This window comes from Drosophila eugracilis, unplaced genomic scaffold (genome assembly GCF_018153835.1).
Source record: "Drosophila eugracilis isolate 14026-0451.02 unplaced genomic scaffold, ASM1815383v1 contig_2153, whole genome shotgun sequence".
Classification (NCBI taxonomy): Eukaryota; Metazoa; Arthropoda; class Insecta; order Diptera; family Drosophilidae; genus Drosophila; species Drosophila eugracilis.
The window spans coordinates 606,388-619,073 of NW_024573037.1; the positions used below are offsets into that span (position 1 = coordinate 606,388).

At 34.8% G+C, this 12,686-nt stretch overlaps 2 protein-coding genes across 6 annotated transcripts; one reads left to right on the forward strand and one right to left on the reverse strand.

Annotated features, from left to right (window-relative positions):
* Positions 1-3,493: 3,493 nt before the first annotated feature.
* Positions 3,494-6,347, reverse strand: LOC108104933. Its single transcript, XM_017211287.2, has 8 exons — positions 5,906-6,347; positions 5,715-5,819; positions 5,513-5,656; positions 5,209-5,320; positions 5,021-5,154; positions 4,820-4,960; positions 4,585-4,755; positions 3,494-4,474 (listed from the first exon to the last, which is right to left on the reverse strand). Exons 1-8 carry the CDS (start codon positions 6,107-6,109, stop codon positions 3,737-3,739), a joined length of 1,749 nt encoding a protein of 582 aa, XP_017066776.1. The 5' UTR covers positions 6,110-6,347; the 3' UTR covers positions 3,494-3,736.
* A 375-nt stretch (positions 6,348-6,722) lies between these two features.
* On the forward strand, positions 6,723-12,652 carry LOC108104934 (ras GTPase-activating protein 1). 5 transcript variants are annotated; one of them, XM_017211290.2, is made up of 10 exons: positions 6,733-6,753; positions 8,142-8,279; positions 8,706-9,086; positions 9,208-9,321; positions 9,402-9,474; positions 9,601-10,010; positions 10,137-10,986; positions 11,057-11,963; positions 12,041-12,191; positions 12,297-12,652. In XM_017211290.2, the coding sequence occupies exons 3-10, from the start codon at positions 8,876-8,878 to the stop codon at positions 12,443-12,445; spliced, it is 2,865 nt and encodes a 954-aa protein (XP_017066779.1). In that variant the 5' UTR covers positions 6,733-6,753; positions 8,142-8,279; positions 8,706-8,875; the 3' UTR covers positions 12,446-12,652. The 5 variants fall into 5 exon arrangements, with proteins under 5 accessions (XP_017066778.1, XP_017066781.1, XP_017066779.1 ...); XM_017211289.2 differs by lacking the exon at positions 8,142-8,279 and having other exon boundaries at positions 6,723-6,877; XM_017211292.2 differs by lacking the exon at positions 8,142-8,279 and having other exon boundaries at positions 6,725-6,753.
* The last annotated feature ends 34 nt before the right edge of the window (positions 12,653-12,686 follow it).

Sequence of the window (12,686 nt, forward strand, 5' to 3'; positions counted from 1 at the left end):
AAGTGTAGTTGGACTACTACTTGTAGTACTAAAATGTGATTTAGATTCTGTTTCTGTCGAAATTGTTGATGGTCTACTAGATGCAGTACTCAATTGTGACATAGATTCTGTTTCTGTCGAAATTGTAGATGGTCTACTATATTCAGTACTCAATTGTGACATAGATTCTGTTTCTTTCGAAAGAGTAGTTGGACTAATAGATGTAGTACTCATTTGTGATTTAGATTCTGTTTCTGTCGAAAGTGTAGTTGGACTACTACTTGTAGTACTCAATTGTGATATAGATTCTGTTTCTGTCGAAACTGTGGATGCAGTACTTGATTGTGATATAGATTCAGTTTCTGTCGAATGTGTAGTTGGACTACTACTTGTAGTACTCAACTGTGATATAAATTCATTTTCTGTCGAAAGTGTTGATGGTCTACTAGATGCAGTACTTAATTGCGATATAGATTCTGTTTCTGTCAAAAGTATAGTTGTACTAAAAGATGAAGTACTCAATTGTGATTGAGATTCTGCTTCTATTGTCAAAGGTGTTTGAGTATGAATAGTTTTATCGAATGTTATGGGTGGCTCAATGGTTGTTTCAATGTATTCTGTGGTCATATTGCATTCTTTACATAATTCATTTAAATTCGATAATACATTTAAATGCGATCTCACTTCAAAACATATATTACATTTAAAAGATTGACTTGTCTTAGTATTGGATTGGGTTGTATCTGGAAGTGATTGTGAAATAGAAGAAATTTGTAAAATATCTGAGCATTCATCACAATCTTCCTTCGAAAAGGCATATGCAGCTGTAAACACAGTTGGCTCTGTACTGAATTTGTAGTAAGACTCCGAAGTAATGGTTGTGCCAATCGATATTTTCGTTGGCATTATAAGACTTGGTTTAGGAGTAAAACCTGTTTCCTTTGAACATTCTTCGCAAATTTCGGTTGTGCTTATAGAACCATATTCCTCGCAGGTGTACACGGAATGATAGATATTCGTTATTTTTTCCAATTGTTTTGCAGTATTTAATGGAGTTGTCTGAATTGGTATTATATCTTTTGATGTCGTATGATAATCTGATAAGTCCTTTGAGCATTCTTCGCAAATTTCGGTTGTGCATATAGAACCATATTCCTCGCAGGTGTCCACAGAATAAATGTTATTTGTTATTTGTTCCAATTGTTTTGCATTATTTAATGAAGTCGTCTTAATTGGTATTATATCGTTTGGTTTCGTATGATAATCCGATAAGTCCGTTGAACATTCTTCGCAAATTTCGGTTGTGCATATAGAAACAGATTCCTCGCAGGTGTTCACAGAATAAATGTTATTGGTTATTTGTTCCAATTGTTTTGCATTATTTAATGAAGTCGTCTGAATTGGTATTATATCGTTTGATTTCGTATGATAATCCGACAAGTCCATTGAACATTCTTCGCAAATTTCAGTTGTGCTTATAGAATCAGATTCCTCGCAGATATCCACAGTATCAAAGAGGTTTGTTGTTCGATCCAATGTATTGGCATTATTTACTTTAGTCGGAATTGGTATTATTATATCGTTTCTAGCTCTTAAAAAAATAGAGGTTTTCTTTTTTATATCGAGCTTTGTGACGGTTTTTTGAGGATGGATTTGACCGGAATGAATAGTTTTGTTTTGGTACGACTTGGTTAATTTTAGATGTAGTAATACATTTATATTCGGGCTTATCATTGTTGTTAACAGATGTAGTGGTGAATCACTGGATATTGTTTTGTTACTCGTATATTTTTTTTCAATTATAGGTACATTTACGTAGGTAGGTTTACGTTTTTTTTTTAATTGGGAAAAGTTATGCTTTTCAAGTAGGTCTTGGTAAAGGGTAGTTTTTTTTACTTTGTTTTTCAAATAGTGAAAATAATCAAACATTTCGGTTGTCTTGCTTGCCGACAAATACTCAAAAAATTCTTCTTGTTTTATTTTGCTTGGTCGAAACATATTTCTTAATAAAAATGTTCGTCTTTTAATCAATAATAACAACTGCATATTTGCTGTGATAATATATAAAGAATATTTATTTAGGGTTTTTGAGAGAAGACGAAGCGTTCTTGGTTTGGCCGTCTTGTGTTTAAATTGTACTGATTTCTTAGCACCAAACATTTGTTTTATACTGTCCAATATATAAGTTTGCTTTAATATAACTGTGGAGACACTCGATGATTTTTGCACCTTAGAATACATTTTTTTAAGTTATCAATTTTCCAAATATATAAGGTTTAACAAAACTCACCCTTTCCGCAAGGATCTTTAACTTATTATTTCCATGAAAGTTCCTTGTGCTTAGAAAAGATTCTTTTATGAATTGAAATGTAATGGATCGTTTTAAAGTACTTTTCTTACTTATAAATTGTATATAACACTGTATTTGTTTGTTTTTTCTCTGCAGAATTTCAAGGTTTATGCCACTCTGCGGAAAGTTATTTTTTCTCTCAATACAATTAAATAATGCAATCAATTTTTTTCTAGTTATTTTGTACAAAAATATTTTTTTTAAAATTGCATTTTGATTTAGTTTTGATTTATTAATTGCTTTTGTAATTATTTGATTCTTTCCAAACTTTTTGTTGATTGTGTAATTTGGATTATTGATAAAAATGTAATATTTGAAGACTTTGTTTATCCAATAATTCTGTTTGATATAAAAGTTTAGAATTAAGTAAAAATCTTTTATATAAATTACCAGAACTTACCGTTAAAAAAGTGAAGTTTAGAACTGGATGAATGGTGAAAGCTGCATTACTCCAGTTTAAAATCCTTAAAAACAGTTTCCCAAAACTATTTTTAGATAAGAGATCTGATCTAATCTTATACTTGATAAATTTGAAATATTTGTAGGTTATTGTGTTTTTTAAATTAACTTGATGATTTAACAATGTTATGGCCATTTTTCGAGAACGAATAGACCTGTAATAATTATAATAAGCAGAATGGCTATCGTAAGACCCCGATGGCTTGAATAAAAATAAATAAAAGGCAAGATTCTGATTAGAATCTTGATCCTTTATCCAAAGTATTCTTTTTGGAATGTTGATAGATCCTGCAAGTTAAAACTGCGTTTTTTCCCAATCAGAAATACGATTTTTCGCTTTACTAACCTGCAAATATATATGTAACAAAGGCAAGGGTTACCCAAAACCCGATTATAAACTGCATTCTCGGGCTTACTAAAAGACTGCTAAAACTGTTTTTACTTTAGCGACCAGTCTTCATTGATAAATAATTACTTTAAATTGAATTTCCATACCCTAGATTTAAGAATAAACGCTTAAATGTAATTAGTTACAACCCCTAACTATAAAATATGTACATACGTCCCTAATTCAAGTCATGAGAGCAAACTATTCCCAAACAGTAAACGCTTTTTAATAAGATAAATAGATATTTGCGATTTTCGACAAAATTGTGATGCAAAATCACAACACGAAAAACACAATGACAATTCAGTGTCCTCGTTCAGATATGCAGTTTAAAGATTATTTAACAAAAAATTAATTGGCATTCTCGGAATAATAATTGTATATTTCATTTAAGGCTTATACAGAAGTATATAAATGCCATTGTAAATCAGCGATATTTAGGTATTCGAATTGAAAAAATCTTTACCTCGCTGTCGTAGCTCCAAGAAATTTTGAAAACAATACTATACGCATTACCAGCTGGAAACTTGTAAATGTATAAAGAGAAATGTGTAGCAAATTCAAGATTCGTCAGGTTTTGTCTCCACAATGCGACTTATAACTGGTATATCTTCGACCTTTGTAAAGTTGGCCAAGGAATCGGCATTTAGTATGCTTTCGATATAGTCATGCCTAAACTTTTCCCATTTTCGTGTTTTGAGGAAGTCCTTAAACAAATCCTCTCTGGTTGGTATATTGCATTCAATATAAAAACGCTTTCGCTGCCAAAGGTTACCAGGATTTTGGGCGGGCTCAAAAAGCCAAAATCGTGGTATAAGAATGCACTGCACCGTTGTTCTTGCCATAATTACACGATGATCCATTTTCTCGCCCAACCCAAATATCCCGCCATAGGTTAGAGAGCCAACGTCAATAAAATGCGTTTCATAGTGCCCCGAGCGATCCATTTCCACGATACTTGTTTGAATTGATTTGCTCGAGACGGTGAATATTTCTGATCCCTCTGTTTCGGCCTCAACATTTTCCGGTTCACTGACGAGGGGTGAAATCAGCGATTGCCTGACGGAAATCTCACTATATCGTTCGTCAGTCAAATCCTCGGAAAACTCAGAGGATTCTTCGCCCTCGCCAGATATATACAACTCATACTGATCCCTCACTTCCTGGCGTTCTACTTCGCGCAGCCGAATTCGTGTGCGTGCTCGTGATCGTCCTGTTTCCTTAGTAGACCTCCTAGGTGGCGGTCTTTTCATATCGGCGCACGCTCGCTGTATTTCTTTCAAACCCATTTTGCGAAGCTGTCAAAAAATAATAAAATATGGATATTAGCTAATGAAATGCAATGGGTAATCTAATCCACGAAAATTATAAAAAATGGTTTTAGTATGAGTGTGTAGAGTGCACATACCACCCTTTTCTTGCTTTCTTTGTTCTCATCCAGCGATGAAGTAGACTGTATGTATTCGTTAACGTCAAACAACGCATTGTTACTGGACTTTGAACCGTCTTGCAAGGCTCCGGCCTCACCTTTGGGTACAATTGCCAATTCAAAAACCTTTTCCCTGTTGATCATGTCCACCTAGAAAATACGAAAAAAATAATCATAATCACGCTAGCTCGAATATGGTTAACGGATAATACACCTTCATGTGGAGGCACTGTAGCACGACGCACTCGCCACTAAGAACAAAGTATACAAAGCTCATAGAACCCATATCCCCTGTGTATATTGTCTCCAAGGGATCAAACTGTTGGATGGACCCATACTTGCTGGCATTCACAATCTATGGAAATGTCTAATAGTGAATATAATATATTAGTTTAAATTAATATCCACCATTTACCTGCTCTTCGTTTAGAAACTTAAAATAGTCAAGGGCTCGCAGCGCCTGCTTCTTTTCTTGCCACAACTTTTGCATATGAGGTTGGAGTACCAATTTGTAGTTTGTATTATAGACGGCCAGTAGTTCGCAATTAGCTATCAAATCAAATTTTAATATCTAAAATGTAAAATACTTGCGACAGAGCTTACTCGTGGCGATGTAAGTGTTGGTTCTGGGTGCGTCCTCCATAACATCTATGTCGCCAATACAATCCCCGGGTCCTAGGATAGCCTCCGATTGCAATTCATAGACCTTGGATGCCTAAAAATGATATACATTTTTAAAACTAAAACTGTTTATTAAAAAATAACAGTTTAAAAAGGGTCTTTTTAATATGCAAGTTACTTTAAATTGGGATAGATATCTAAACTAAGCTAATATATAAAAAAAAAAAAGAAACAATTTAAAAAAATCACATTTTTATAAAATGCATGCAGACTTTGAATACGTTACCTTATTAAATACATTCTTTGACATTTCCACTTCTCCGGTGATTATAAAATATATCGTTACCGGAAAATCTCCCTCCTTCATAATAACACGTCCCGGCGTTACCGCCATGAATTTTAAATGCGGTACGAGACGGGCGCGAACTTTCTAAAAGTTCTTAAAGGCGTTATGAATAATATACAATCACTTGAAAGGTACTACCCACCGGCGAAAATTTTGAAAAGCATGCTAGATTTGCTACAATGTGGCACAGCTTCTTTCTATCTGCGACGGTACGCGTGGAATGCGGGGTGCGCAGTAGTGATTTATCCTGAAATTTGCAAAAATATAAATAAATAAAAAAAGAGTCCTAGTTTCCGATTACATAGGGAAAATGGAAGGGTTTTCTGGACTTACTGCCATGGTCATCATGCCAACTTTGCGCTTTTGACGCACTAACATGGCCACATTCTTTTTCACATTCAACGAAAGTCCTGTATCCTCAGTGGCATCATTTAACCACTGCATATTAAGTATTACGACTCGGACGAGCTTTTTGAAACGATTTTTGGCAGCCCTTTTAGCCGGGCCATCAAGCCCATCGCGTTGTCGCTTGGACATGATATACTAAATAAATTTATTTAACTTTTTTTTTTTACTAATATATTGTCCATGTACAAAATATAGGTATGATTAGTTTATGATTTTATCGAGGTCGCTGGCAGTCCTACTAAAAGCCACAGATGTCGTTCTGTTCTGCTTGGTTTAATTATTTGAATCCGTATGACATGTTCCTAATGACAGATATTTTTGTTCTCCGCCTGCTCTGTACGATTTTTGTTAATCAAATCTGTATCGACTAAAAGAAAAAGTACATGAATAGAAAAAATGTTTTATATTTTTTTTAAATAAGTTTAGTAAATTGAGTATTTTCAAAGCGAGTAGAATATTTTGAAAATATTATTTTTAAAAATGTTTTTAAATTTTAATGCAAATTCTTTTTATTGCAAAAACAAAACATTACAAATTATTATTATATAATACAAATTATTATTATACGATACAAATTAAAAGTTAAAATTATTAATATATTTTAGTCATATATCTTTTCATTGTTTCACATTGTAACGTTTCCTTTGCAACATCTCCTTATTATCGTTATCTTGACGGCCAGAAAATCGTTGAACTTGGTGCATGGTATATTATGATGATTCACTACGTTCACACTACGCACAATTAAATTCTATCGTTGGTTGTGGCTATCGGTACGGAAGAAATTTTAATTTCTTTTAAAGATGATATTGTTATGAATAATATAAATTAAGCTAATAATAAATAGAAGATCCCAACAACGTGCTTTGTTGTTTTAGTTTGGTGCTGCAATTGAATGTAATAAAATGTATATATATATAAATATTTACACACGCGCATTAACCGACAAATGTTCTGTGTAGATGGTTATTTTTTTTTTTTTTTTTTTTTTGGGGAGCTCTCCATATAAAAAACCAGAAGGTGGTTCAGTTAATGAATCATTGGTGAAGGAACAGAACACAATCCAAAATTTGTGAATCCAATTTAGTATTTGTCCCGGATGAGATGAATAAGATGATGATGATGGCGATGATATGATGACTCTTCGGGTCGTGTATGTATGAAGAAAAGAACCGAATGATTTTGTGTTCGGCTCGCTTGGCAAAAAAGGGCTTAGCCTAAAGTTTGTGTGTGGTGTGTAGCTCATATTAATTGCTTGAGTTTTATATACGTACAAGAGGGTGCAGTCCCTGTGATTAAACATTATACATATTTGGATGTACGAATGGGAAAAATAATGATTTCAAAAAGTCGACTCATACTTTGATAAAACTCAGATTATCCTTAAAATGTCTACATATATCAAGACGCCCGGTGATTCTGTTGAGGAATATGTACATATATACATTGGCTCACTGCGTTTTTCGTCCGGAGGTAAAAATATTTATAATGGTCATACAGATGATAAACTATAAAAAGAAAACAAACAATAAATTTAAGTTTTTTTTTTTTGTTGTTTTTTTTGTAATATTTGACAACATGGTCAAATTAAAATTTGATACTCGGAAAATAGAGGATTTGTTTACTAATAAAGTTAGTGTTATAACGAGAGATTATTATGTTATTTTGCTGTCTGAAATATTAAAGTATACAACTGAAAGTATAACAAATTTTTAACTTTCCCTCTATGGTTAAAATTAAGGAAATTATTACAAAATCTGCTTATAAAATCAAATGATGAGTAACTATATATATCCCATTTTTATTTTTTATTGTTAGTTTAAGAACAAAAAGGCAAAGAAGAGATAAAGGACAGCTGATTTAAGAAAAGCAGAATGTAAACAGCTGAACACTGCTATTGCTTAGACTAAATCTTAAAATGCTTATAACGTCTGGTTGCGGATTTGTGTATCTTTGTTTTCGTTTTCGTTTTATACATATGTAGATATTAAATCGGTTCTATGGTGCTTGGTATACCCAACGATATTCTTTCTAGTACCTTTAGTGTATCGCTATCATGGTTGTTTTTCCATTTGGCTTGGAACCTAAGTATATTCATTTAGTATAGTCGTGTATAGTTACCGATGGTTCATGACTGTAATCTTCAAAAATGTTTCGTTAGATTCTTAACTTCTTTGTCAAGGGCCTCGGATATTATTCCATCGGTACGGATCCTTTTGTTTGGACCATTTTACCGAATTTATACCAGTTTGTTTTTTGAGGTTACCGCTACTGATATGGCGAAGAATATGCGTTTACGGTAAGCTACTTTGTAAATCGTTGAAATTATTCCTCAGCAATGTCCCAGTTTCTTCTTATTGGGATAATTCCAACTCGGCATAGATTTATGAAGCGATTATTAGAGATAACATTTTTTTTTTAATTCACTTTATTCCTAATATTTGGTTTCCAAAATACTATTTCTAGAATCTCGACGATTTCGAGTAATATTAGACTTCTTCATCTAATATAATCTGCTTTGGATTACCGCTTAATACCTTCATAAATCCATGCTTAACGACGACATTATTGCTTAATGCTCAGACTTACTCCTTTTTGATTATGAAGACAAAAGAGAAAAAGTTTTATAGAACAGGAGCCTTCCCTTAATGTGCATTTAAAAAATGTATATATTTTCAAATATGAATAATTATTTAAGTGTTCTTTTTTGCTTTATTTCTTACAGTTTAGCACATAATCAGCACGGAAGCCCCCAAACATTAAAAAAAGCTAACGTTATTCTTAAATAACTGCGAAAATATCGTTGCTATATGTGGCTTTTATTAAAACACATTCCGCTCGAAGTTAAATATAGACTAAGACTGCCATTTGCTAAACAGAGATCTTAAATCTAAAATGGCGGACCTAATTCATTTGGGTAATATAGATGTTGTCATACAGAAAGATAAGCCCGGATCGCCAACGGGCTGTTCGGATGATGGAAACCTGGCGGGGCTAGGTGGCATGAGTGGATTAGGAGGAATGATGGCCACTGGTGGCATTGATCTAGGTGACTTGGCACAGGAATTGGACCACGATGAATTCGATGGACCCCATATGCTAAATGGTAAGTACAGAGCCCGTTTCACCTGTTAACAGTTTTGTTTATAAAAACTTTACACTAAAAAGGGTACATGGATTCCTTCAACTAAATTTCTTTAAATATTTTTACCAAACCCTTGGCTTAGGTGAACGTCCAGCCATTATTGCTCCACCGGAAAGTGAATGGTATCATGGACGACTTGATCGCTACTCAGCAGAGTCTCGTCTGCGGGGAAGCATTAAGCTGGGAAGCTATTTAGGTACGTATAACTAAACTAAAGTAAGGTAAGAAGATTATTAAATAGTTTTCTTCTTGCCGCTGCATCTTAATGCTGAGCAGTTCGGGAAAGTGACCGCAAGCCTGGCTCCTATGTCCTAAGTTATTATGGACGCACCGGCATAAACCATTTTCGGTAAGTGCATTTGTTTTTCCAATAATCCAGTTTTTATTTAGGATTTTTGTGATATTCCAAAATTTACTTTTATGATTTATTTAGAAAGTCGTGACTAATATAAGAATTTATTATTCTTTTTCATAGGATTACAGCTGTTTGCGGAGACTTCTATATTGGTGGACGACAATTCATTTCCTTAAGCGATCTAGTTGGATACTATACCTCTTGTAGTGACCTACTAAAGCGCGAAAGGTTAGCCATACCAGTTGCTCCACCGGAACCAGTTAACGATAAGAAGCGCGTCGTAGCCATCCTGCCTTATACAAAAATGCCAGAAACCGATGAACTGAGTTTCCAGAAAGGTGATATCTTTTTCGTACACAATGATATGGGCGATGGATGGTTGTGGGTTACTGCCCATCGTACTGGCGAGCAGGGAATGATATTTAGAGAACTTGTCGATGATTTGGATGTATCAATCGATCCAAATACCGTGTTTCCCTGGTTTCATCCGAATTGCACCAAAAACGAAGCCGTCGATATGTTGGTTAAAGGTGTGTATATTTATTTATTAGCATTAGAAAATGACTACCCTTTAATATAATAAGAGAACAGATACTTATTTTATTGTATTTACGATGAAGTCTCTAATTTTAATTTTTATTTGTTTATCTTTGTAGCTGGACCAGGAAGTTTCTTAGTTCGTCCAAGTGACAACTCACCGGGGGATTACTCTCTCTTCTTCCATATAAACAACCAGATTCAACGATTTCGCATAGAGAAGAAAGGTGTGCGATATTTGATGGGAGGTCGTACATTTGAATGCCTAGATGCGGTAATTAATCGATATCGTAAGGAGCAAATTGTAGAGGGGCATTCTCTCAATCATCCAGTTGTCAATGGCATTCAGCCAGAGTTTAATCAGCAATATGTTGTTGAAAAGGCTGCTGAAAAGATATATGCAACATTACGCGAGTGCCGTGATCAAATCGGTCTTAAGAAGATCAAGGGAATCAAACACCACGGGCATTTGAACAAGAAATCGGATAAAACGACCAAATGGAAACAACTATATTTCGCTTTAATAAACGATGGTTCTGAGACACAACTATGCTTCTATGACAATCCGAAGAAAACTAAACCAAAGGGTCTGATCGATTTGTCCTGTGCTTACCTCTATCAATGTCACGATTCTCTGTGGGAGCGTCCTTATTGCTTTCAAATTGTCGAAAGGGCCCTCCCATGTTTGGCCACTGTGACATATCTTTGTGCTCCTAGTCAGGAAAGCTACGTGGAATGGATCAATTCTCTTAAGGCGCAATGCGATTCACAGTTAAGTCGTGCTCAGAAGAAGGTTTCACGTCTTCGCGAGCTTCGTTGTCTTAACCTACATGTGCTAGAAGCTCATCGCTTACCATTTAAATTAGTGCCACATCCATACTGCAGTATTTCACTTAATCAAGTCAAAGTTGGCAAAACGCGTGTCAAAATAGCTCCTGAACCTGTTTGGGAAGAGGAATTTGTATTAGAGTAAGTTAATTTTTATTGTTAAATATTATTTAATATACAATTTTATACTTGTTTTTATTTATTTTCTCAGCGATGTTCCTCCAGATGTAGTCTCCTTAACTATAACGTTAATTTCCCGCGGAAAACGCGGCAAGGACTCTGAAGTGGCCGAGTTAACCATTGACTTATCTAGTCTAAAGAATGGTCAGGAGACTGAGGGCTGGTACCAACTGACTGGAATGACACCGATGGGTGAATGGGGTTCGTTGCGATTGCGTATGCGTTATCTCGACGATCTGATAATGCCCTGTGAGGAGTACAGTCCTTTGCAGCAATTGCTCCTTGAATCGGAGCTTTATGCAGTAAAGGCACTGGCAGAATTGTGCCATAATGATCGGGTTCCTTTGGCTACGGCTCTTTTGCGAGTATTTCGACAGGAGAAACGTGAAACGGAATTAATTCGGATGCTGTGCCAGGCGGAAGTCACACGGGAAAACGAGACCACAACGCTTTTTCGGGGCGCTTCCTTGGCCACAACACTAATGGATCTATATATGCGAACTGAATGCAGTGGATTCCTGCAGTCGGCCGTTAGTGAAACCGTTCAACGCATTTTGGAAAGTAAACAGTCAGCTGAATTAAATCCAACGAAAATGGACGTTAACGATGATGCCTGTACGAATGCAGAATTTCTGTTGCAAATCCTTGATTTGGTTACCCAGTCGATATTCACTTCACCGGACGCCTGTCCCCGAAATGTGCGTTTCATTTGCAGTTGTCTTCAGAAGGCTGTAATGGCTAAATGGCCAACAGAGCGGCTGGTTCGCACCCGTGTCGTCTCTGGTTTTATATTCTTGCGGCTATTATGCCCAGCATTGCTAAATCCACGCCAATTTGGCTTGGTCAATGAGACGCCACCTATGGCAGCAACTCGGTCTTTAATCATGGTAGCCAAGTGTCTGCAGAACTTAGCAAACTTGATTGAATTTGGCGGCAAGGTTTGTACAATTGAAATAAAATAGTTTTTACTGTATTTTAATTGGCTTTTTTGTTTTTTTTGTTGTTTATATTTTAGGAGCAATACATGGAGGTTGTCAATCCGTTTATATTGAAGAATAAGGAACGTATGATTGTTTTCTTGGACCAACTGTCCTCGGTAAACGATCCAAATCAACCTCTTGGAATGTTTGTCGACCAAAGTACAAATCTTAATTCACAAGACACTGGTAAGATATTATTTTTATATTTTATACTTAAGTATGTATAGTTATTTGGCTGATTTAAGGCTAAGTATTTTCTTGCATTACATAATTTTTTCATAATTCTTCAAGGGCGCGAGCTGGCTACTTTACATCACATTTGTGTATCACATTCGCAAGAACTTCACGAATTATCTAATATACTTTCAATTAAGAAGCTCGTCACAGTTACGGACATGTTGACTAAACATAAACTGAAGTACCGCGAGATGATCAGCTAAAATAATGTGCGAAGACCAGATAATAAAAGCGATGTCTTCTTATCTACAAGTCCTTTCATACCTTTTTATAAAAATATTTATATGTGTATACTATTAGAATACATAAAAATAAGAACTCATAATAACTGGTTGAATTGTATTGGAAATAGTAAACAAAATATCATTTATAAAATTATTTATATGGAATGAAAATAATATTTAAAAGACCGCTATGCATTTATTTATTATTACTAAAATTACA